Here is a 26945-nt window from a genome sequence, read left to right on the forward strand (position 1 = left end):
GTTTCTGCTAACTAGTCCAAACTTAGTCTTATTGACTCTCCTTTGTAGGTGACTTTTAATTTATCCCTAGCTGCTCTTAAAACTCTCTCTTTATCTTTGGCTTTGGCAAGTTTGATTATAACATGTCTTGGTGAGTTTCTTTTGGGATCTGCCTTGTGAGGGCTTGAATGAAAATCTTAGATAGATATCTTCTCATCTTTCACTATATCAGGTAAGTTTTCTGCCAAGAAATCTTCAACAATTTTCTCTGTATTTTCTATTATCCCCTCCTGTTCTGGTACTCCAATCACTCATAGGCTATTTCTCTTGATAGAATCCCACATAATCCTTAGGATTTCTTCATTTTTTTAAATTCTCCAAAGTCTTCTTGCAATATATTGATGTTTCCAGCATGAATACATCAACTGCACTAAGATTATACATTACATGGCAGATGTTTGTTGCTTTAGAATGGAAGCTGATTGCCACTCCTGGAAAGTCCTGGAAATTCAGGCTTCCACCCTACTTTGTGATAGGAATCTACTATACTGCTTCCCCACATCTTCAGGACACACCTAGCTAACATCAAATATGCACTAAATGTGTGTCTATCTTTTGTTTGCTAACTCAATGTTCCCCTTAATAGACTGAAAAGACTGAAGGACATTGAACATTTTTTCAAAATAATATTTTGTGCAAATAAAGATTGTTTCAAGCAATTTTATTCCAGTGTACTTTTTGAAAAGCTCAGCTTATCATTTCTTCATTGTTTTCTTTATTTTTTTCCAAAAACAACAAACAAAGTATAATTAGTAGTTTATTCTCCTTATCTCCTGTTACCCTTCTTTCTCTGGCTATTTAACCTACCTGAAATTTCTCTGCCTGTCACCATGGAAACCATGGTGCTGTCTTTAACTACTACTGCTTCATTATAACCTCCTTTCCTGGGTGGCCGAGTGATAAACTTGCATCAGAAAGGCTCGGATTCAGGTATAGGCTCTTCCCTATTACAGGTCGTGTGACTACAGGGTAATTACTTGACTTTTCTGAGTCTTACATATAAAATGATGATCATAATAAGTACTGAACTAATAAGATTAGTGTGGTGATCGAATGAAATAACCTACAGCAAGCATACAGAAGAGTCTAATGTTCTTCCACTTTCTTTAATGTAATTAATTGGGTCGTCAAAATGCTGTATTTCTAAATCTTGATCAGAAAACTTTCAACAATAAAATTCACACTGTCACAGGATGTTAATATTAATGAGACTATCTAGAGATTGGTTACACCCCTGATGGATGCTTGTTCTTTTTACATAATTAGGAGCCACAGCCATCGACATGACGAATGTACTTAACACTACAAATGCAACAGTGACAAATAGTACACTTCCGGATGCTTCTCCAACATTATCAAGTTCCCAACACATGAGTAAGTATTAGAATTGTGCTAATGTGTTAAAATAATGTATTGGAAATGTTTAGCCTTATAATGTTTTCCAGCCCACAGCTGCCAAGGAATCATTCTCTTCCTATATTTGCTCCTATTCTCTATCAAATTGAACATGCATTTGACAACTTTCTTTTGTAAAGTGATGCTCCTTTCCTCCATAGTCACAAATAATCAGAATAGGATGGGTGACAATAAAGATCAATTAAAGGCTGGGCACTAATCTATGACATATGACACCAAAAGATGAACTGGGACAACAAATTAGGCGACTTCGATGAAATAGGGAAATTCTTAGAAAGAAAAAATAATTTCCAAATCTTGTTCAGTAAGGTAGACAGTCTGGATAGATCTTTAACCAGTAAAGAAATCAAATTAGAAATTTAAAATGTGCCCCTGAGGAACACTTCAAGCTGATAGGGCTTCAATGGCAAATTCTGTAAAATATTCTAAAAATAAATGATACCTATCCTTCTCATACTATTTCAGAAAATGCAGGATGAAGGGAAATTGCAAAAGTAATTCTCTAAGACCAGTAATTCCCTGATATCAAAAATTGGTATAATAATAAAGAAAACTACAGACTAATATCTCTTAATTAAAAAAAATAGATCAATTTTTCTTAATATTAGCAAACATAACTCAGTAACATATAAATAGGATTACAAAACATGAATAAGTGGGATTTATCCCAGGTTGGTTTAATATATGAAAATCAAGTAATATAATACACCTTTTTTTTTTTTATTAGTAGAATCAGTTGATTCAAAAAAAGCATTTGACAGAATCTAACACTCACTCACAACAAAAATTCTCAACAAGCTAGAATGTGATAAAGGGCATCTATGAAACACCCACAGATAACATCATACTTAATAGTGAAGGACTGAATGCTTTCCCCTTAAGATCTGGAACACAGTAAGTGTGTCCACTCTCATTGCTGCTATTCAACATTATAACCAGAGTTTCTAGATAGTACAATAAGGCAGTAAAAAATTAAATACATACATACATATATCTCAATTCAAAAGGAAGAAATAAAACTTTTTATTAACAAACTATAATATTGCTTAAGTAGAAAATCCAAAGAATCTATGATAAAACTACTAGAACTAATAAAGAACATCTTGTATCATAGGATGTAAGATCAATACACAAAAATCACATTTCTATATGTTAGTAATGACAATCCAAAATTAAAATTAAGCAAATATATTCCATTCACAATAGCTTCCAAAAGATTAAAATATTCGGGAATAAACTTAGCAATAGAAGTGCAAGTTTTGTACACTGAAGTACAAAAGATTTCTGTGAAATATTAAAGAATTAAATAAATTGACAGACATTACATGTTCGTGGATTAAAAGGCTCAGTATTGTTAAGATAGCAATTATTCCCAAATTGGTCAATAATCGATCAATAGATTGACAGACATTATTAACATACCAAAACAAAACCCGTTGACCTTAAGGCGATTCTGACTCATAGCAACTCTGTAGGACAGAGTAGAACTGCCCCATAGGGTTTCCGAGATTGTGATCTTTATAGAACCACACTGTCACATCTTCCTCCCATGGAGCGGCTGGTGGGTTCAAACCACCAACTTTTTGGTTAGCAGACAAATGCTTTACCACTGTGCCACCAGGGCTCCCATAGATTTAGCATAACTGAAAACCACTGTTGTTGAGTTGATTCTGACTCGTAGTGACCTCATAGGGTTTCCAAGGTTGTAAATCCTTACAGAAGCAGATGGCCACATCTTTCTTCTGAGGAGCCGCTGGTGGTTTTGAACCACTGACCTTTTGGTTAGTAGTTGATTGCTTTGACCACTGTACCACCAGGGCTCCTAGAGTTAACATTAACTCTTTTAAAATACGAGCCAGCTTTTTTCTAAGAGAGCAACATAAAACAAGCTGACTTATCAATAGAAACAATGTAAGCCAGAAGACAATGGAAACATATCTTTAAAATGACAAAAGAAAAATGGCTGCCAACCTAGGATCCCATAGCACATAAAACTATCCTTCAAGACTAAAGATGAAATGAAGACATTCCTTACAAATAAAAACAGAAAATTCTTCACTAGCAGACCAAAATTAAAGAAGGAAAAAAGTTTCCTTGGAGCAAAAGAAAATCATTATAAATGTAAACTCAGAGATATAGGGTGAAATGAAGAAAGGAAAGGGAGAAAAAAGGAAACAAATGAATAAGTATAAATAAATAATGGCTATAAAAATAATAACATCTGTACATGGAGTAAAAATGTTTTAAGAACATTTGAATTTCCCAAGAAAAGTTATAATTACTAGGGTTATTTGCATTTGATTAGTCAAGAATGCATGTTATAATTTCTAAGGAATCTATTGAAAGAACAGTAAAAGAATAAATAATTATGATGTTAATGGACAGAGAAAATAGAATAATAAAAAATGTTTAATCCAAAATAAATCAAAAATTTTTTAAAAAAAATAAATATACAACAGGTTGTACAAATAAAAAGCAAAGAGTAAGGTGGCAAATAGAAACAAAATTATATTAGTAATTATATAAAATTAAATATCAATGATCTAAAAAAAAGATCTAGATGCTCCAAATTAAATAAAAAGAGAAATTGTCAGAATGAAAAAAACACACAAACCCAAAATCCAACTATGTGCTGCTTACAAAAGACACAAAGAATAGCGGGAAAAAAAGATGAAAAACCCTAATTAAATAAAGATGTTAGTTTATACTAGTATCAGACATAGTAGAATTGAAGATAAAAATTAAATAGAGATAAATAGGGGCATTTCATAATAAAAAATATTTAATATTCCAGAGGAATGAAATAATTTTAAATTTGTATGTATGTGATAATGTAGTCTGAAAATATATAAAGCAAAAGTTAAATGAGAAAGACAAATACACAATTCTAGTAAACATTTTAATATACCTCTCTTACTAGTTGATAGAACAGCCAAATCAGTAATGACATAGAGTCAACACAATTAACAAAGTTAATCTAATGCACATATTTAGAACATTGTATCTCAACTACAGAAAGCAAATTATTTTTATTTACTTAAGCAGACTATTTACTTAAATAGGTCATATATTGGGCCATATGATCTCATCATATTTTAGAAGACAAAAATCATACAGTATATTCCTCAATGAAAGGGGAATTAACCTAGAACCCATTGGCCTCAAGTCAATTCCTACTCAGCACCCTATATGACAGTTCTACTCAGAACTGCCCCATAGGGTTTCCAAGGAACAGCTGGTGGATTCGAACTACAGATCTTTTGGTTATCAGCCATAGCTCTTGAACACTGTGCCACCAGGGCTGCAATCTAGAAATCAATAACAAAAAGATAACTAGAATATATGCATATGCTTGTAAATTTAAAAATTGTTATTGTTGTTGTTATGTGCTGTCAAGTTGATTCCAACTCACAGTGACCCTATAGGACAGAATAGAACTGTCCCATTGGGTTTCTTAGGCTGTAATCTTTATGAGAGCAGATTGCCAGGTTTTTTCTTTGATGGGTTCGAACTGTCGACCTTTCGGTTAGCAGCCGAGCATTTAACCATTGTGTCACCAGGGTTCCTTAAATCTAAAAAAACACTTCTTAACAATCTGTGAGTCAAAAAAGTAATCACAATGGAAAAGAGAAAATAGTTTGAACTGAATGATGATGAAAATATGCCATATAAAAACTTGTACAGAACAGTTAGGACCAGTCTTACAGTGAAATATATGACTTTAAAATTCATATATTAGGGAATAAAAAGAATGATTCAAATTATTTATCTGAACAAGCATTTGAAGAGGTTAAAAAAATAATGAATTAAATCCAAGGAAAGAGGAAGGAAGAAAATTAGAAATATAAGAGGAGTAGCTAATGAGTTAGAAATCAAATATTTAATAGAGGGAATTAAAAAAAAATTGTGTTTTTGAACTTGATGCCATACAATAGAAGCTATAAAAAGTATAAGCACAGAGAGGAGAAAGATTGGAAAAATAAAGAACAAAATGTCAGTCAGCTCTGAGACAACATCAGGGGCCCAAACATAGTTATGATTGATGTCCCAGAAGAGGGAAGAAGGCCTTTTCAAAAAAAATTTGGAGAAATATTTTCCAATTTTGATAAAATAGATTCAAGAGCTCTATAAACACACACTGAAGAAACAGAAAGAAAACCACACAAGGCACATCATAACAAAATCATGGAAAACCAGACATAAAGAGAAAATGTTAAAAGGAACTACTGGAAAAAATGGCACAGTAAGTAGAGGGGAACAAAGATAAGAATGACAGCAGAGTCCTCGCAGGAACAATGCAAGCTGGAAGACAATAGAGGAATATCTTCAGTACTGAAAGGAAAAAAAATAGTCACCCTATAATTCTACAAATATTTTTTCAGACATCCAGGCTGAGATAATTATTTTCCGGAGAGCAAACATTAAAGGAAGGCATTCAGGAAAAGGGAAATATAATGACAGACAGAAATTTGAATCTAAATAAAGGGATGAAAAGCAGTAGGAATAGTAAATACATGGGTAAATATAAAACACTTTTATCTCATTTTACTATCTTCAAAATATAATTGATTGCTGATAGAAAAAGTAACAAAAATTTATTGAAGTTTTAAGATGTATGTAGAAGTAAAATGAATAACAACAATAGCATAAAGGACTAAAAGAGGAAAAAGGCAAATACTTGGTTGTAAGGTTCTTACCCCTTATGTGAAATAGTTTAATAGTGTTTGAAAATAGATTGTGATAAGTTAAAGACGTCTATGGTAAACCCTACAGCAACCACCAAGACAAAAAAAATCCTTAAGAGGTATAGCTAATAAGTCAATTACAGAGATAAAAAAAAATAATCCAAAAGCAGGCAATAAAAGAGGAAAAAGGACAGAAAACAGATGGGAAAATTAAAAATATACGTGTATCAAGAGGGTATATTTATACCCAATTATATTTATAATCAAGAAGCCCTGGGGGTACAGTGATTAAGCTCTGGGCTGCTAACCTAAAAGTCTGTGGTTTGGACCCACCAGCTTCTCCAAAGGAGAAGGATGTGGCACTCTGCTTCCATAAAGATTACAGCCTTGTGAACCTTATGAGGCAGTTACACCCTGTCCTATACGGTTACGAGTCAGAATTGACTCGACTGCAACAATATTAATAATCATATAAAATGAAATGGTTTAAGCATTTAATTATAAAGGCAGAAATTGTCAAATTGGATAAAAAGTATGACCTAACTATATGCGATATTTAAAAAATAAAACTTTATAAACTGGTTGAAAGTAAAAGACGGAAAAAGATATTTTTTGCTGAAGGAGTTGAATGACCCAAACCCAAAAGATGAAGCTGTATTTATATCAGGCCAGGAAGAGTTCAGAGACAGGTATCTTACCAGGGCATAATGAGTGTCATTTCAGCTCTGAGTTTTTGAACCAAAGTATAAGACACTGAGGTGTTTAAATAACATTTTATAAAAAGATTTAAGCTGTAACATCATTGGTAACAGGAATCTATGATTCTTCCATAAAGCAAATTCTGCAGGGAAAAAAAAAAAACTGTTTAGCAAAAAAGGGCAGTGACTTTTGCTGTTAGATCATTAGAGTAGAAGTCTTAAAGTATCTCAACTATATATATTAGTTATATTCTTGCTAATCACGTAGAGAATATGTGCCACATACCAATGTTAAAGAAGCAAATGTTTCTATCTTTTTTTTTTTTTTTAAATAACTTTTATTAAGCTTCAGGTGAACGTTTACAAATCCAATCAGTCTGTCACATATAAGTTTACATACATCTCACTCCCTACTCCCACTTACTCTCCCCGTCTTGAGTCAGCCCTTTCAGTCTCTCCTTTCTTGACAATTTTGCCGGCTTCCCTCTCTCTCTATCCTCCCATCCCCCCTCCAGTCAAGAGTTGCCAACACAATCTCAAGTGTCCACCTGATATAATTAGCTCACTCTTCATCAGCGTCTCTCTCCCACCCGCTGACCAGTCCCTTTCATCTCTGATGAGTTGTCTTCGGGGATGGTTCCTGTCCTGTGTCAACAGAAGGTCTGGAGAGCGTGGCCGCCGGGATTCCTCCAGTCTCAGTCAGACCATTAAGTTTGGTCTTTTTATGAGAATTTGGGGTCTGCATCCCACTGATCTCCTGCTCCCTCAGGGGTCCTCTGCTGAGCTCCCTGTCAGGGCAGTCATCGATTGTGGCCGGGCACCAACTAGTTCTTCTGGTCTCAGGATGATGTAGGTCTCTGGTTCATGTGGCCCTTTCTGTCTCTTGGGCTCTTAGTTGCCGTGTGGGCTTGGTGTTCTTCATTTTCCTTTGCTCCAGGTGGGTTGAGACCAATTGCTGCATCTTAGATGGCCGCTTGTTAGCATTTAAGACCCCAGACGCCACATTTCAAAGTGGGGTGCAGAATGATTTCATAATAGAATTATTTTGCCAATTGACTTAGAACTCCCCTCAAACCATGTTCCCCAGACCCCCGCGCTTGCTCCGCTGACCTTTGAAGCATTCATTTTATCCCGGAAACTTCTTTGCTTTTGGTCCAGTCCAATTGAGCTGACCTTCCATGGATTGAGTGTTGTCTTTCCCTTCACCTAAAGCAGTTCTTATCTACTGATTAATCAATAAAAAACCCTCTCCCACCCTCCCTCCCTCCCCGCCTCGTAACCACAAAAGTATGTGTTCTTCTCAGGTTTACTATTTCTCAAGATCTTATAATAGTGGTCTTATACAATATTTGTCCTTTTGCCTCTGACTAATTTCGCTCAGCATAATGCCTTCCAGGTTCCTCCATGTTATGAAATGTTTCAGAGATTCGTCACTGTTCTTTATCGATGCATAGTATTCCATTGTGTGAATATACCACAATTTATTTACCCATTCATCCGTTGATGGACACCTTGGTTGCTTCCAACTTTTTGCTATTGTAAACAGAGCTGCAATAAACATGGGTGTGCATATATCTGTTTGTATGAAGGCTCTTGTATCTCTAGGGTATATCCCTAGGAGTGGGATTTCTGGGTTGTATGGTAGTTCTATTTCTAACTGTTTAAGATAACGCCAGATAGATTTCCAAAGTGGTTGTACCATTTTACATTCCCACCAGCAGTGTATGAGAGTTCCAATCTCTCCGCAGCCTCTCCAACATTTATTATTTTGTGTTTTTTGGATTAATGCCAGCCTTGCTGGTGTGAGATGGAATCTCATCGTAGTTTTAATTTGCATTTCTCTAATGGCTAATGATCGAGAGCATTTTCTCATGTATCTGTTGGCTGCCTGAATATCTTCTTTAGAGAAATGTGTGTTCATATCCTTTGCCCACTTCTTGATTGGGTTGTTTGTCTTTTTGTGGTTGAGTTTTGACAGAATCATGTAGATTTTAGAGATCAGGCGCTGGTCGGAGATGTCATAGCTGAAAATTCTTTCCCAATCTGTAGGTGGTCTTTTTACTCTTTTGGTGAAGTCTTTAGATGAGCATAGGTGTTTGATTTTTAGGAGCTCCCAGTTATCGGGTTTCTCTTCATCATTTTTGGTAATGTTTTGTATTCTGTTTATACCTTGTATTAGGGCTCCTAGGGTTGTCCCAATTTTTTCTTCCATGATCTTTATCGTTTTAGTCTTTATGTTTAGGTCTTTGATCCACTTGGAGTTAGTTTTTGTGCATGGTGTGAGGTATGGGTCCTGTTTCATTTTTTTGCAAATGGATATCCAGTTATGCCAGCACCATTTGTTAAAAAGGCTATCTTTTCCCCAGTTAATTGACACTGGTCCTTTGTCAAATATCAGCTGCTCATACTTGGATGGATCTATGTCTGGGTTCGCAATTCTGTTCCATTGGTCTATGTGTCTGTTGTTGTACCAGTACCAGGCTGTTTTGACTACTGCGGCTGTATAATAGGTTCTGAAGTCGGGTAAGGTGAGGCCTCCCACTTTCTTCTTCTTTTTCAGTAGTGCTTTGCTTATCCGGGGCTTCTTTCCCTTCCATATGAAATTGGTGATTTGTTTCTCTATCCCCTTAAAATATGACATTGGAATTTGGATCGGAAGTGCGTTAAATGTATAGATGGCTTTTGGTAGAATAGACATTTTTACTATGTTAAGTCTTCCTATCCATGAGCACGGTATGTTTTTCCACTTAAGTATGTCCTTTTGAATTTCTTGTAGTAGAGCTTTGTAGTTTTCTTTGTATAGGTCTTTTACATCCTTGGTAAGATTTATTCCTAAGTATCTTATCTTCTTGGGGGCTACTGTGAATGGTATTGATTTGGTTATTTCCTCTTCGGTGTTCTTTTTGTTGATGTTGAGGAATCCAAGTGATTTTTGTATGTTTATTTTATAACCTGAGACTCTGCCAAACTCTTCTATTAGTTTCAGTAGTTTTCTGGAGGATTCCTTAGGGTTTTCTTTTTTTTTTTTTTTTTTTTATAATAACTTTTATTAAGCTTCAAGTGAACGTTTACAAATCCAATCAGTCTGTCACATATAAGTTTACATACATCTCACTCCCTACTCCCACTTACTCTCCCCGTCTTGAGTCAGCCCTTTCAGTCTCTCCTTTCTTGACAATTTTGCCGGCTTCCCTCTCTCTCTATCCTCCCATCCCCCCTCCAGACAAGAGTTGCCAACACAATCTCAAGTGTACACCTGATATAATTAGCTCACTCTTCATCAGCGTCTCTCTCCCACCCGCTGACCAGTCCCTTTCATGTCTGATGAGTTGTCTTCAGGGATGGTTCCTGTCCTGTGTCAACAGAAGGTCTGGAGAGCATGACCGCCGGGATTCCTCTAGTCTCAGTCAGACCATTAAGTTTGGTCTTCTTATGAGAATTTGGGGTCTGCATCCCACTGATCTCCTGCTCCCTCAGGGGTCCTCTGCTGAGCTCCCTGTCAGGGCAGTCATCGATTGTGGCCGGGCACCAACTAGTTCTTCTGGTCTCAGGATGATGTAGGTCTCTGGTTCATGTGGCCCTTTCTGTCTCTTGGGCTCTTAGTTGTCATGTGGGCTTGGTGTTCTTCATTTTCCTTTGCTCCAGGTGGGTTGAGACCAATTGCTGCATCTTAGATGGCTGCTTGTTAGCATTTAAGACCCCAGACGCCACATTTCAAAGTGGGATGCAGAATGATTTCATAATAGAATTATTTTGCCAATTGACTTAGAAGTCCCCGCAAACCATGTTCCCCAGACCCCCGCGCTTGCTCCGCTGAGCTTTGAAGCATTCATTTTATCCCGGAAACTTCTTTGCTTTTGGTCCAGTCCAATTGAGCTGACCTTCCATGTATTGAGTGTTGTCTTTCCCTTCACCTAAAGCAGTTCTTATCTACTGATTAATCAATAAAAAAAACCCTCTCCCACCCTCCCTCCCTCCCCCCCTCGTAACCACAAAAGTATGTGTTCTTCTCAGGTTTACTATTTCTCAAGATCTTATAATAGTGGTCTTATACAATATTTGTCCTTTTGCCTCTGACTCATTTCGCTCAGCATAATGCTTTCCAGGTTCCTCCACGTTATGAAATGTTTCAGAGATTCGTCACTGTTCTTTATCGATGCGTAGTATTCCATTGTGTGAATATACCACAATTTATTTACCCATTCATCCGTTGATGGACACCTTGGTTGCTTCCAACTTTTTGCTATTGTAAACAGAGCTGCAATAAACATGGGTGTGCATATATCTGTTTGTATGAAGGCTCTTGTATCTCTAGGGTATATTCCGAGGAGTGGGATTTCTGGGTTGTATGGTAGTTCTATTTCTAACTGTTTAAGATAACGCCAGATAGATTTCCAAAGTGGTTGTACCATTTTACATTCCCACCAGCAGTGTATGAGAGTTCCAATCTCTCCGCAGCCTCTCCAACATTTATTATTTTGTGTTTTTTGGATTAATGCCAGCCTTGCTGGTGTGAGATGGAATCTCATCGTAGTTTTAATTTGCATTTCTCTAATGGCTAATGATCGAGAGCATTTTCTCATGTATCTGTTGGCTGCCTGAATATCTTCTTTAGAGAAATGTGTGTTCATATCCTTTGCCCACTTCTTGATTGGGTTGTTTGTCTTTTTGTGGTTGAGTTTTGACAGAATCATGTAGATTTTAGAGATCAGGCGCTGGTCGGAGATGTCATAGCTGAAAATTCTTTCCCAATCTGTAGGTGGTCTTTTTACTCTTTTGGTGAAGTCTTTAGATGAGCATAGGTGTTTGATTTTTAGGAGCTCCCAGTTATCGGGTTTCTCTTCATCATTTTTGGTAATGTTTTGTATTCTGTTTATACCTTGTATTAGGGCTCCTAGGGTTGTCCCAATTTTTTCTTCCATGATCTTTATCGTTTTAGTCTTTATGTTTAGGTCTTTGATCCACTTGGAGTTAGTTTTTGTGCATGGTGTGAGGTATGGGTCCTGTTTCATTTTTTTGCAAATGGATATCCAGTTATGCCAGCACCATTTGTTAAAAAGGCTGTCTTTTCCCCAGTTAATTGACACTGGTCCTTTGTCAAATATCAGCTGCTCATACGTGGATGGATCTATGTCTGGGTTCTCAATTCTGTTCCATTGGTCTATGTGTCTGTTGTTGTACCAATACCAGGCTGTTTTGACTACTGTGGCTGTATAATAGGTTCTGAAGTCAGGTAAGGTGAGGCCTCCCACTTTCTTCTTCTTTTTCAGTAGTGCTTTGCTTATCCGGGGCTTCTTTCCCTTCCATATGAAATTGGTGATTTGTTTCTCTATCCCCTTAAAATATGACATTGGAATTTGGATCGGAAGTGCGTTAAATGTATAGATGGCTTTTGGTAGAATAGACATTTTTACTATGTTAAGTCTTCCTATCCATGAGCAAGGTATGTTTTTCCACTTAAGTATGTCCTTTTGAATTTCTTGTAGTAGAGCTTTGTAGTTTTCTTTGTATAGGTCTTTTACATCCTTGGTAAGATTTATTCCTAAGTATCTTATCTTCTTGGGGGCTACCGTGAATGGTATTGATTTGGTTATTTCCTCTTCGGTGTTCTTTTTGTTGATGTAGAGGAATCCAAGTGATTTTTGTATGTTTATTTTATAACCTGAGACTCTGCCAAACTCTTCTATTAGTTTCAGTAGTTTTCTGGAGGATTCCTTAGGGTTTTCTGTGTATATAATCATGTCATCTGCAAATAGTGATAACTTTACTTCTTCCTTGCCAATCCGGATACCTTTTATTTCTTTGTCTAGCCTGATTGCCCTGGCTAAGACTTCCAACACGATGTTGAATAAGAGCGGTGATAAAGGGCATCCTTGTCTGGTTCCCGTTCTCAAGGGAAATGCTTTCAGGTTCTCTCCATTTAGAGTGATATTGGCTGTTGGCTTTGCATAGATGCCCTTTATTATGTTGAGGAATTTTCCTTCAATTCCTATTTTGGTAAGAGTTTTTATCATAAATGGGTGTTGGACTTTGTCAAATGCCTTTTCTGCATCAATTGATAAGATCATGTGGTTTTTGTCTTTTGTTTTATTTATGTGATGGATTACATTAATGGTTTTTCTGATATTAAACCAGCCTTGCATACCTGGTATAAATCCCACTTGATCAGGGTGAATTATTTTTTTGATGTGTTGTTGGATTCTATTGGCTAGAATTTTGTTGAGGATTTTTGCATCAATGTTCATGAGGGATATAGGTCTATAATTTTCTTTTTTTGTAATGTCTTTACCTGGTTTTGGTATCAGGGAGATGGTGGCTTCATAGAATGAGTTGGGTAGTATTCCGTCATTTTCTATGCTTTGGAATACCTTTAGTAGTAGTGGTGTTAACTCTTCTCTGAAAATTTGGTAGAACTCTGCAGTGAAGCCGTCCGGGCCAGGACTTTTTTTTGTTGGGAGTTTTTTGATTACCGTTTCAATCTCTTTTTTTGTTATGGGTCTATTTAGTTGTTCTGCTTCTGAATGTGTTAGTTTAGGTAGGTAGTGTTTTTCAAGGAATTCATCCATTTCTTCTAGGTTTTCAAATTTGTTAGAGTACAATTTTTCATAATAATCTGAAATGATTCTTTTAATTTCATTTGGTTCTGTTGTGATGTGGTCCTTCTCATTTCTTATTCGGGTTATTTGTTTCCTTTCCTGTATTTCTTTAGTCAGTCTAGCCAATGGTTTATCAATTTTGTTAATTTTTTCAAAGAACCAGTTTTGGCTTTGTTAATTCTTTCAATTGTTTTTCTGTTCTCTAATTCATTTAGTTCAGCTCTAATTTTTATTATTTGTTTTCTTCTGGTGCCTGATGGATTCTTTTGTTGCTCACTTTCTATTTGTTCAAGTTGTAGGGACAGTTCTCTGATTTTGGCTCTTTCTTCTTTTTGTATGTGTGCATTTATTGATATAAATTGACCTCTGAGCACTGCTTTTGCTGTGTCCCAGAGGTTTTGATAGGAAGTATTTTCATTCTCGTTGCTTTCTATGAATTTCCTTATTCCCTCCTTGATGTCTTCTATAACCCAGTCTTTTTTCAGGAGGGTATTGTTCATTTTCCAAGTATTTGATTTCTTTTCCCTCGTTTTTCTGTTATTGATCTCTAGTTTTATTGCCTTGTGGTCTGAGAAGATGCTTTGTAATATTTCGATGTTTTGGACTCTGCAAAGGTTTGTTTTATGACCTAATATGTGGTCTATTCTAGAGAATGTTCCATGTGCGCTAGAAAAAAAAGTATATTTTGCAGCAGTTGGGTGGAGAGTTCTGTATAAGTCAATGAGGTCAAGTTGGTTGATTGTTGTAATTAGATCTTCCGTGTCTCTGTTGAGCTTCTTACTGGATGTCCTGTCCTTCTCCGAAAGGGGTGTGTTGAAGTCTCCTACTATAATTGTGGAGGTATCTATCTCGCTTTTCAGTTCTGTTAAAATTTGATTTATATATCTTGCAGCCCTGTCATTGGGTGCGTAAATATTTAATATGGTTATGTCTTCCTGATCAATTGTCCCTTTTATCATTATATAGTGTCCTTCTTTATCCTTTGTGGTGGATTTAAGTCTAAAGTCTATTTTGTCAGAAATTAATATTGCTACTCCTCTTCTTTTTTGCTTATTGTTTGCTTGATATACTTTTTTCCATCCTTTGAGTTTTAGTTTGTTTGTGTCTCTAAGTCTAAGGTGTGTCTCTTGTAGGCAGCATATAGATGGATCGTGTTTCTTTATCCAGTCTGTGACTCTCTGTCTCTTTATTGGTGCATTTAGTCCATTTACATTCAGGGTAATTATAGATAAATAAGTTTTTAGTGCTGTCATTTTGATGCCTTTTTATGTGTGTTGTTGACAATTTCATTTTTCCACATACTTTTTTGTGCTGAGGCGTTTTTCTTAGTAAATTGTGAGATCCTTACTTTCATAGTGTTTGACTTTATGTTAGTTGAGTCGTTAACGTTTTTCTTGGTTTTTGTCTTGAGTTATAGAGTTGTTATACCTTTTTGTGGTTACCTCATTATATACCCCTATTTTTCTAAGTAAAAACCTAACTTGTATTGTTCTATATCGCCTTGTATCACTCTCCATATGGCACTTCAATGCCTCCTGTATTTAGTCCCTCTTTTTGATTATTGTGATCTTTTACCTATTGACTTCCATGATTCCCTGTTATGTGTATTTTTTTTTAATTAATCTTAATTTGTTTGTTTTTGTGATTTCCCTATTTGAGTTGATATCAGGACGTTCTGTTTTGTGACCTTGTGTTGTGCTGATATCTGATATTATTGGTTCTCTGACCAAACAATATCCTTTAGTATTTCTTGTAGCTTTGGTTTGGTTTTTGCAAATTCTCTAAACTTGTGTTTGTCTGTAAATATCTTAATTTCGCCTTCATATTTCAGAGAGAGTTTTGCTGGATATATGATCCTTGGTTGGCAGTTTTTCTCCTTCAGTGTTCTGTATATGTCGTCCCATTCCCTTCTTGCCTGCATGGTTTCTGCTGAGTAGTCAGAACATATTCTTATTGATTCTCCCTTGAAGGAAACCTTTCTTTTCTCCCTGGCTGCTTTTAAAATTTTCTGTTTATCTTTGGTTTTGGTGAGTTTGATGATAATATGTCTTGGTGTTTTTCTTTTTGGATCAATCTTAAATGGGGTTCGATGAGCATCTTGGATAGATATCCTTTCGTCTTTCATGATGTCAGGGAAGTTTTCTGTCAGAAGTTCTTCAACTATTTTCTCTGTGTTTTCTGTCCCCCCTCCCTGTTCTGGGACTCCAATCACCCGCAGGTTATCCTTCTTGATAGAGTCCCACATAATTCTTAGGGTTTCTTCATTTGTTTTAATTCTTTTATCTGATTTTTTTTCAGCTATGTTGGTGTTGATTCCCTGGTCCTCCAGATGTCCCAGTCTGCATTCTAATTGCTCGAGTCTGCTCCTCTGACTTCCTAGTGTGTTGTCTAATTCTGTAATTTTATTGTTAATCTTTTGGATTTCTACATGTTGTCTCTCTATGGATTCTTGCAACTTATTAATTTTTCCAGTATGTTCTTGAATAATCTTTTTGAGTTCTTCAACAGTTTTATCAGTGTGTTCCTTGGCTTTTTCTGCAGATATCCTAATTTCATTTGTGATATCATTAAGCATTCTGTAAATTAGTTTTTTATATTCTGTATCTGATAATTCCAAAATTGTATCTTCATTTGGGAAAGATTTTGATTCTTTTGTTTGGGGAGTTGGAGAAGCTGTCACAGTCTGCTTCTTTAAGTGGTTTGATATGGATTGTTGTCTCCGAGCCATCACTGGGAAACTAGTTTTTCCAGAAAATCCGCTAAAAAAAAACTGCAGTCAGATCCCTATCAGAGTTCTCCCTCTGGCTCAGGCTATTCAGATGTTAATGAAGCCGCCTGGGGAGGGTGGGGGAGGGAACAGAGAGATAGGAGAGTAGCACCTCAGAATATAGCCAGAGTTGCTTGTCTTGCTTGGAATGACTATTATATCTGAGATTCCCGCGGGTGCGTCGCCTATGTGTGCTGTCTGTGTGGAGATTGCCCCCGGGGGGTCTGGCCCGCTGGAGTCACGGTCAGATCCTCCGCTTCCAGCCCCACGCCCAGCGTCAAGGCTCCCCTACTGGGACGGTGCACTCTCGACTCCAAAATCAGTCGCTGCCTCCCGGGGACTTCTCGTCCCTCCAGCCGCGTGGCCGTGCCGCCCCCGTGAACCAGGTGGGCCCCCTCCCGGGGTTAGTTCAGATGGGTGGAGTAGCTCCCCGTGCTTGTGCCGCGACCGAGTGACCCGGCTGGAACGCTGTTCTCCCCGCTCCAATACCAGTCGCCGCCTCCCGGGGACCTCTCCTACCGGCTGCGTCCCACGCCGCCCGCGCGACCCGGATGGTCACCTTCCCGGGGTTAGTTCAGGGGGTGGAGCAACTCTCCGTGTTTATGGCGTGCCTGCGTGCAGTCCAAATCCCTGTGGGACGGTCCCCCGGCTCGGATGCTGCTCTTTCTGCTCCAAGATCAGTCACTGCCTCCCGGGGACTTCTCCTAACGGCTGCATCCCACGCCGCCCGTGGAACCGGCTAGTCCCCCTCCCGGGGTTAGTTCAGGGGGGTGGAGCAGGTCTCTGTGCTTGTGCCGTACCTGACTGGTATGCTGGCTCCAGGCTCTGGAAACAATCGCTGCTTCCCCGTATTAGTTCGCTCTCCGTCTCTAAATCTGTGTTTGTTGTTCAGGGTTCATAGATTGTTATGTATGTGATCGATTCACTTGTTTTTCCGTGTCTTTGTTGTAAGAGGGATCCGAGGTAGCGTCTGCCTAGTCCGCCATCTTGGCTCCGCCTCCCCTTTCCTTAGGGTTTTCTGTGTATATAATCATGTCATCTGCAAATAGTGATAACTTTACTTCTTCCTTGCCAATCCGGATACCTTTTATTTCTTTGTCTAGCCTAATTGCCCTGGCTAAGACTTCCAGCACGGTGTTGAATAAGAGCGGTGATAAAGGGCATCCTTGTCTGGTTCCCGTTCTCAAGGGAAATGCTTTCAGGTTCTCTCCATTTAGAGTGATATTGGCTGTTGGCTTTGCATAGATGCCCTTTATTATGTTGAGGAATTTTCCTTCAATTCCTATTTTGCTGAGAGTTTTTATCATGAATGGGTGTTGGACTTTGTCAAATGCCTTTTCTGCATCAATTGATAAGATCATGTGGTTTTTGTCTTTTGTTTTATTTATGTGATGGATTACATTAATGGTTTTTCTGATATTAAACCAGCCTTGCATACCTGGTATAAATCCCACTTGATCAGGGTGAATTATTTTTTTGATGTGTTGTTGGATTCTATTGGCTAGAATTTTGTTGAGGATTTTTGCATCAATGTTCATGAGGGATATAGGTCTATAATTTTCTTTTTTTGTAATGTCTTTACCTGGTTTTGGTATCAGGGAGATGGTGGCTTCATAGAATGAGTTGGGTAGTATTCCGTCATTTTCTATGCTTTGGAATACCTTTAGTAGTAGTGGTGTTAACTCTTCTCTGAAAGTTTGGTAGAACTCTGCAGTGAAGCCGTCCGGGCCAGGGCTTTTTTTTGTTGGGAGTTTTTTGATTACCATTTCAATCTCTTTTTTTGTTATGGGTCTATTTAGTTGTTCTACTTCTGAATGTGTTAGTTTAGGTAGGTAGTGTTTTTCTAGGAATTCATCCATTTCTTCTAGGTTTTCAAATTTGTTAGAGTACAATTTTTCATAATAATCTGAAATGATTCTTTTAATTTCATTTGGTTCTGTTGTGATGTGGTCCTTCTCATTTCTTGTTCGGGTTATTTGTTTCCTTTCCTGTATTTCTTTAGTCAGTCTAGCCAATGGTTTATCAATTTTGTTAATTTGTTCAAAGAACCAGCTTTTGGCTTTGTTAATTCTTTCGATTATTTTACTGTTCTCTAATTCATTTAGTTCAGCTCTAATTTTTATTATTTGTTTTCTTCTGGTGCCTGATGGATTCTTTTGTTGCTCACTTTCTATTTGTTCAAGTTGTAGGGACAGTTCTCTGATTTTGGCTCTTTCTTCTTTTTGTATGTGTGCATTTATTGATATAAATTGGCCTCTGAGCACTGCTTTTGCTGTGTCCCAGAGGTTTTGATAGGAAGTATTTTCATTCTCGTTGCTTTCTATGAATTTCCTTATTCCCTCCTTGATGTCTTCTATAACCCAGTCTTTTTTCAGGAGGGTATTGTTCATTTTCCAAGTATTTGATTTCTTTTCCCTCGTTTTTCTGTTATTGATCTCTAGTTTTATTGCCTTGTGGTCTGAGAAGATGCTTTGTAATATTTCGATGTTTTGGACTCTGCAAAGGTTTGTTTTATGACCTAATATGTGGTCTATTCTAGAGAATGTTCCATGTGCGCTAGAAAAAAAAGTATATTTTGCAGCAGTTGGGTGGAGAGTTCTGTATAAGTCAATGAGGTCAAGTTGGTTGATTGTTGTAATTAGATCTTCCGTGTCTCTGTTGAGCTTCTTACTGGATGTCCTGTCCTTCTCCGAAAGGGGTGTGCTGAAGTCTCCTACTATAATTGTGGAGGTATCTATCTCGCTTTTCAATTCTGTTAAAATTTGATTTATGTATCTTGCAGCCCTGTCATTGGGTGCGTAAATATTTAATATGGTTATGTCTTCCTGATCAATTGTCCCTTTTATCATTATATAGTGTCCTTCTTTATCCTTTGTGGTGGATTTAAGTCTAAAGTCTATTTTGTCAGAAATTAATATTGCTACTCCTCTTCTTTTTTGCTTATTGTTTGCTTGATATACTGTTTTCCATCCTTTGAGTTTTAGTTTATTTGTGTCTCTAAGTCTAAGGTGTGTCTCTTGTAGGCAGCATATAGATGGATCGTGTTTCTTTATCCAGTCTGTGACTCTCTGTCTCTTTATTGGTGCATTTAGTCCATTTACATTCAGGGTAATTATAGATAAATAAGTTTTTAATGCTGTCATTTTGATGCCTTTTCATGTGTGTTGTTGACAATTTCATTTTTCCACATACTTTTTTGTGCTGAGGCGTTTTTCTTAGTAAATTGTGAGATCCTCATTTTCATAATGCTTGACTTTATGTTAGTTGAGTCGTTACGTTTTTCTTGGTTTTTATCTTGAGTTATAGAGTTGTTATACCTTTTTGTGGTTACCTTATTATTTACCCCTATTTTTCTAAGTAAAAACCTAACTTGTATTGTTCTATGTCGCCTTGCATCACTCTCCATATGGCAGTTCAATGCCTCCTGTATTTAGTCCATCTTTTTGATTATTGTGATCTTTTACCTATTGACTTCCATGATTCCCTGTTATGTGTATTTTTTTTTTAATTAATCTTAATTTGTTTGTTTTTGTGATTTCCCTATTTGAGTTGATATCAGGACGTTCTGTTTTGTGACCTTGTGTTGTGCTGATATCTGATATTATTGGTTCTCTGACCAAACAATATCCTTTAGTATTTCTTGTAGCTTTGGTTTGGTTTTTGCAAATTCTCTAAACTTGTGTTTGTCTGTAAATATCTTAATTTCGCCTTCATATTTCAGAGAGAGTTTTGCTGGATATATGATCCTTGGCTGGCAGTTTTTCTGCTTCAGTGTTCTGTATATGTTGTCCCATTCCCTTCTTGCCTGCATGGTTTCTGCTGAGTAGTCTGAACTTATTCTTATTGATTCTCCCTTGAAGGAAACCTTTCTTTTCTCCCTGGCTGCTTTTAAAATTTTCTGTTTATCTTTGGTTTTGGTGAGTTTGATGATAATATGTCTTGGTATTTTTCTTTTTGGATCAATCTTAAATGGGGTTCGATGAGCATCTTGGATAGATATCCTTTCGTCTTTCATGATGTCAGGGAAGTTTTGTGTCAGGATTTCTTCAACTATTTTCTCTGTGTTTTCTGTCCCCCCTCCCTGTTCTGGGACTCCAATCACCCGCAGGTTATCCTTCTTGATAGAGTCCCACATAATTCTTAGGGTTTCTTCATTTGTTTTAATTCTTTTATCTGATTTTTTTTCAGCTATGTTGGTGTTGATTCCCTGGTCCTCCAGATGTCCCAGTCTGCATTCTAATTGCTCGAGTCTGCTCCTCTGACTTCCTAGTGTGTTGTCTAATTCTGTAATTTTATTGTTAATCTTTTGGATTTCTACATGCTGTCTCTCTATGGATTCTTGCAACTTATTAATTTTTCCACTATGTTCTTGAATAATCTTTTTGAGTTCTTCAACAGTTTTATCAGTGTGTTCCTTGGCTTTTTCTGCAGTTATCCTAATTTCATTTGTGATATCTTTAAGCATTCTGTAAATTAGTTTTTTATATTCTGTATCTGATAATTCCAGGATTGTATCTTCATTTGGGAAAGATTTTGATTCTTTTGTTTGGGGGGTTGGAGAAGCTGTCACGGTCTGCTTCTTTAAGTGGTTTGATATGGATTGTTGTCTCCGAGCCATCACTTGGAAACTAGTTTTTCCAGAAAATCCGCTAAAAAAAAAACTGCAGTCAGATCCCTATCAGAGTTCTCCCTCTGGCTCAGGCTATTCAGATGTTAATGAAGCTGCCTGGGGAGGGTGGGGAAGGGAACAGAGAGATAGGAGAGTAGCACCTCAGAATATAGCCAGAGTTGCTTGTCTTGCTTGGAATGACTATTATATCTGAGATTCCCGCGGGCGCATCGCCTATGTGTGCTGGCTGTGTGGAGATTGCCCCCGGGGCGTCTGGCCTGCTGGAGTCACGGTCAGACCCTCCGCTTCCAGCCCCACGCCCAGCGTCAAGGCTCCCCTACTGGGACGGTGCACTCTAGACTCCAAAATCAGTCGCTGCCTCCCGGGGACTTCTCGTCCCTCCAGCCACGTGGCCGTGCCGCCTCCGAGAACCAGTTGGGCCTCCTCCCGGGGTTAGTTCAGTTGGGTGGAGCAGCTCCCCGTGCTTGTGCCGTGACCGAGTGTCCCAGCTGGGACGCTGTTCTCCCTGCTCCAATACCAGTTGCTGCCTCCCGGGGACTTCTCCTACCGGCTGAGTCCCTCGCCGCCCACGCGACCCAGCTGGTCCCCTTCCTGGGGTTAGTTCAGGGGGGTGGAGCAACTCTCCGTGTTTATGGCGTACCTGCGTCCAGTCCAAATCCCTGCGGGACGGTTCCCTGGCTCGGATGCTGCTCTTTCTGCTCCAAGATCAGTCACTGCCTCCCGGGGACTTCTCCTACCGGCTGCGTCCCACGCCGCCCGTGGAACCGGCTGGTCCCCCTCCCGGGGTTAGTTCAGGGGGGTGGAGCAGGTCTCTGTGCTTGTGCCGTACCTGACTGGTACACTGGCTCCAGGCTCTGGAAACAATCGCTGCTTCCCCGTATTAGTTCGTTCTCCGTCTCTAAATCTGTGTTTGTTGTTCAGGGTTCGTAGATTGTTATGTATGTGATCGATTCACTTGTTTTTCCGTGTCTTTGTTGTAAGAGGGATCCGAGGTAGCGTCTGCCTAGTCCGCCAACTTGGCTCCGCCCTCAAATGTTTCTATCTTATATCCTCTACTGGCACCACAAAACCCCAAATTATTTTCTATTTTTATGTGATTGTTTCTCAAGCTAAGAGGATTTTGTGCTGTGAAATAAAATCTAAAAATCTTTAATGTTAAACATTCTATTTTAAAATCAGAAGTGTGTGTTGGTAGACACTGAATTTTTTGACCTCTTATCATTTACAGAGTACCAAAATTTAGGACACCTAAATTCCTAATCTAAAGGAATTTACAGACTATCTGAGTAATGCCAAATATTTACAAAGACACAATATTAATGATTTCAAAATTTTCTACAAATGATCCCTGAAAATGGAAATCAGAAAATGTGCAAGAGTTTGCCAAATTTTTTAAATTACTATAAATGAATTTGTGTTCTAAAAGAATTTTTAAAAGTGAATAATGAGACCAAATGTTCTCTATTATACAAATGAAAAACTTCTACTTTGTTTTCAATAACTATTTGGCAATTAATAGACAAGACGTAGTAACTATTTTATAAAGTCTAAACAAAGAAAGTATTTTCTGTCATGTGAAGCCACCTATATTCAGGAAACCAGAAATTACTGAAAAAAAAAAAAAGAAAAAGAAATTACTAGACTGCTTTAAATAATAAAGCTATCCACTATAGGCTTCATTTTAATATTTATGTATTAACTGAGCCTGCGGATATTTTTCTTAAGGAAGTTGAATGAAAACTGGATCTTTCACCTTTCTTCATTCACAAAACAACTGAAATGACCACAATTCTTCATATTCCAGTGAGAAAAATGTTTATTCTTGGCTCAAGTAAGCTATTTTATAAGTCCTTTAACTCTACAGGGAAAGGAAACACATAAATATTCTCTGGGATGTGATGGGCCAGGTCCAGCATTAACCCTTGCTGAGCCTAGAGTCCATTACACATGTATGTATCATATTCTATATTCAGAGCTACCTCGTTAGGTGCTGAGGGGTGATTCAAAGGATAGATCAATTACAGGAGTCCTGCCTTCCAAGATATAAACTGTGGAGGAATTGGGTGTAAAATCCCAATATAAAACTAATGAATCTCTTCTTCCTGAGTTCTGTATTTCAGCTATAATGACTTCAGAATGTGAAATAATCTTTGACTCTTCTCTTATGATTCCCTATGCACATCCTGTTAGCCTTAGAGAAAGTAGAAAAGAAAAAAAAGAAGAGTTGGTGAGGAAGAAAAAAAATAGATTTTTTTTGCTGGTAATTTAGTCATCCGGATAGCTACAACTAAATGCAAAAGCAGGCTTAGTGCATATGCTCCAAGATTGGCAGGTGGGAGGAGCTACTGCTCTTCTTCCCTCAGTGAATCCTAACTTGGCTGAGGAAAGAATGCAGAATAAGGTTATAGGTAAATGGTCAATTAAGATGGGCAGGACACCAATATATAACTCTACCAAGGCAAATACTTAGATAGAAATGTCTCCAATTGTTGTCCCAAGCCAGAACTTCTGCTACCACAGCATATACAATATTACAGATTTGAAATTGGAAGGGAAAATTGGGCTTTTTGTTAAGGAGAAATTAGTGACATTTATAAGTGGCCAGTAGGTTGTTAAACCAGTCGCTGTCCAGTCAACTCTGACTCATGGTGACCCTGCATGTATGTCAGAGCAGACCTGTGCTCCATAGGGTTTTCGATAGCTGAATTTTCAAAAGTAGAATGCCAGACCTTTCAGTGCTCAGCTCCCCAACTCCACTATCATGGAATGTTTTAGGTCCAAGCATTAGGTAGTCCAGGTGAGGGTTAGAAGGCCACACAATAGACAGTTTTCCCACTCTCACAACACTATCCTGATTTAATGGCGTTTATTTTTATACAAAGAACGTAGAGAATTATATGATAGTCAAGCAGCATTTCAGATATATTATCAATTGACTATGAGAATGGCCTGTGTCCCTGCTTTATCTCTTCAAGACATCACATCCTTCTTAAAATAAAAATTTGGCACTCCAATCGTGCCAAAAGAAAGTGAGCTTATTGGTTATGAATAATGGTTGCTTAGATTCAAATAATAGCACGACCATTTATTTGTGCTGTGGCCCTTAGTAAGCTACTTAGCTTCTCTGTGCCTCAGTATCTTCATCTATAAAATATTTAGAATAAGACTGTCCCCCTCACAGCATTCTTGTGAAGATTAAAAGAGATAATACAGGTAAAGCTTAAAACAGTGTTGGGCAAATAAGCACTTAATAATCTTTGCTTATTATTTTATTAATAACAACCCTTACAAAAACTAGGCACACAGGGGTCTTAAAAGCTTGCAAGGAGCCATCCAAGGCACACAACAACTGGTCTCTGTTTGCCTGGGCAACAGAGGAAGGAGGACAGTCAGAAACAGGAGGAAGAAATGGAATGCATGGCTAATGGCAACTGTGAACAACTACCTCCTTTGCTGTGAGACCAGAAGAACTTGACGGTGCCCAGCTGAATGTTTTGATCACTGAATGTTTTGATCAAAGTTTCCATAGAAGAGTCCTGATCAGAAGGGATAAAAATGTAGAACAGAATTTCAGATTTTCTGGGGGATTCAGATTTTCTGGAACCATTGAGGCTAGATGAACCTTGAAACTATTGCCTTGAGATGATCTTTAAACCTTTAACCAAAAATATCCCTGAAGTCTTCTTAAAAAACAACAGTAAATATATATATATATATTAAAAAAACCCTGTTGCCGTCAAATTGACACCAACTCATAGCAACTCTGTAGGACAGAGTAGAACTGCCCATAGGGTTCCCAAGGCTGTAGTCTTTACAGAAGCAGACTGCCACATCCTTCTCCTGCGGAGCTGCTGGTGGGTTTGAACGACCAACATTTCGGTTAGTAGCTAAGTGCTTTACCTCTGCACCACCAAGACTCCTTAAAACCAAACAATCCAAAAAACACCATTGTCGTCGAGTTGATTCTGACTGGTAGCAACTCTATAGAACAGGGTAGAACTGTTCCACAGGGTGTCCAAGGGATGGCTGGTGGATTTGAACTGCTGATCTTTTGGTTAGCAGTCAAGCTCTTAACCACTGCACGACCAGGGCTCCAAAACTAAAAAAAAAAAGTCTAGATTAATTAGTAAAGAATGTCTGTCTTGATCATTTTGCTCCTATAAAGAGCTATATATAGGATCCAACTGATAACAGCAACTCAGAAGTTTAGATAGAAATCTTAGGGGGTAATGAGTTTATGTTAATGGGAGAGGAACAACTCAGAAAGAGGAAGGTGAGAATGGTTGCACACCTTGAAGAAAGTAATCAATGTTACTGAATTGTGTAAGGAGAAGAAATTGTTGAATTGGTATATGTTCTGCCATGTATATTTTCAACAACAAAATTAATTATTTTTAAAAAACAGGCATGGTTGGTAGTTACAATACTTTTTTCACACATAAGAAAATAGGTTGAGAAAAACTAAATGTGTTGATGAAGGTTAAATTAAAAAGATGAAACTCAAACCCCGTTTTTCTTGCCCGAAAACTTGTAACTCTTCACTATACTATGCTTGCTCTCTTTATAACTATTTTGCGTAAAGTATCTAGAGGAATAAACGAAAAAAAAATCTAGCTTTTGATTGCCTGTAGTATATGTTCTACAAGTAGGTGGTCAATAAATATTAGACAAGGCAATAAATATAAGCAAGATATTGACAACTAACTGACTGCCTGTCTGGCTGACTCTAACCAGGTGGTTCTCTATTTCCTACTATTTCAGATTTATTCTTATCTCTGTGGGCTTTATAATCCTACTTTCCTCGTCTGGACAACCATTATTCCTGCCTCCTCCCTTTCCTTCCTCCCAACGCTTATGCAAACCCCGCACATCTTTCAAAGGCCTCTACAAAATTTGACCCCCACTTTTCCCAAACCAGCATGAGTGCTGCCAGATACAGTGCTGCACTATGGTTTTTTTTAGTACTTTTCATTAAACTGATGCACGTTTTCTTCCTAAATTTGTTTTAAAAAGAAATCAGTTTCACTTGGCGTAAATAAACGATAGTTATAAAAATCAATATGATGTAAAAAAAATTAATTAAATTCTAGCTTGTTTTTGTTGCTTGTCAAAGGCTCTGAGCTTGAGGCTTGCTCATTCTTATTTTTTAAAAAAAATAAGGATTAGCACCTGCTACATAGTAATGACATATTTGCATCAAATCAAAATTTTGAAACTTTCTCAATGAAATAAAATAAACTTAAAGAAAGTTGAAAAAGAATAACTTTTCTTATTTAGTTATTCAATCTTATTTAATACCCCTTTCCACTACCACCTTACAGATTCTTTTATACCATGCTATGAACTCAGCTGCTAACCAAAAAGATAGCAGTTCGAGTCTACCCAGAGGCACTGCAGAAGGAAGGTCTGGCGATCTAGTTCCAAAAAATCAGCCACTGAAAAGTCTATGGAGCACAGCTCTACTCTGACACACATTGGGTCGCCATGAGTCACAGCTGACTCATAATCAACTGGTTTTTTATGTATCCTACACTTTGGAAAACATTAATTTATCTGATTGGCCCAGATTTATCATTTTTTATTATTGCAACATGTGTTAATGCCACATATTTGGGAACTTAATCCTAATTTGTATGCTGTTTGATTAGTTTATATCATTTCTTATGGTGAGAAACAAGAGGAATCCTCAGGCTAATAAAGTGTTAGTCATAAGTCATAGTTTAGTCAAACCAGAAATTATCTCCCCTACAATCGCTCAGTCAATACCATGTACGGAGAGAATGATAAGGGAAACTTGATGTGGTCATAATAAATTATTCTCATACAAAGCCGTAGAGAATTATATATGGGAATGGTGGTTTATATTCTTTCTCCTGAACTTGTTAATGATATATATTTCATGTTCAGTATATAATTGCGCTTTAACTTGAAACACAACTCTAGGCTATATCCTTTATAAGACTATTTAGCAAAGTTACTGTATTGCTGTTTAAGTTCTCTGTTTTAAAGCAAAGTGTCTGAGTAATGTTTAACTCTTCATTAACGTTATTAGCCTTCCAAGTTTATTTGCACTTCATATATGGATTGTGGTAGCTACCTTCCTTCAACCAGCAA

The 26945-nt window shown here is 37.6% G+C and overlaps 1 protein-coding gene across 1 annotated transcript in view; it reads left to right on the top strand.

The window, feature by feature from the left end:
* Positions 1 to 26945, top strand: part of EMCN (endomucin) — a 139907-nt gene that overhangs the window by 57116 nt on the left and 55846 nt on the right. The window contains exon 2 of the mRNA XM_049885633.1: positions 1306 to 1413. Within this exon, the coding sequence (XP_049741590.1) occupies positions 1306 to 1413 (108 nt within the window). The remainder of the gene's footprint in view (positions 1 to 1305; positions 1414 to 26945) is intronic.

Source organism: Elephas maximus, chromosome 5, assembly GCF_024166365.1.
Source record: "Elephas maximus indicus isolate mEleMax1 chromosome 5, mEleMax1 primary haplotype, whole genome shotgun sequence".
Lineage (NCBI taxonomy): Eukaryota > Metazoa > Chordata > Mammalia > Proboscidea > Elephantidae > Elephas > Elephas maximus.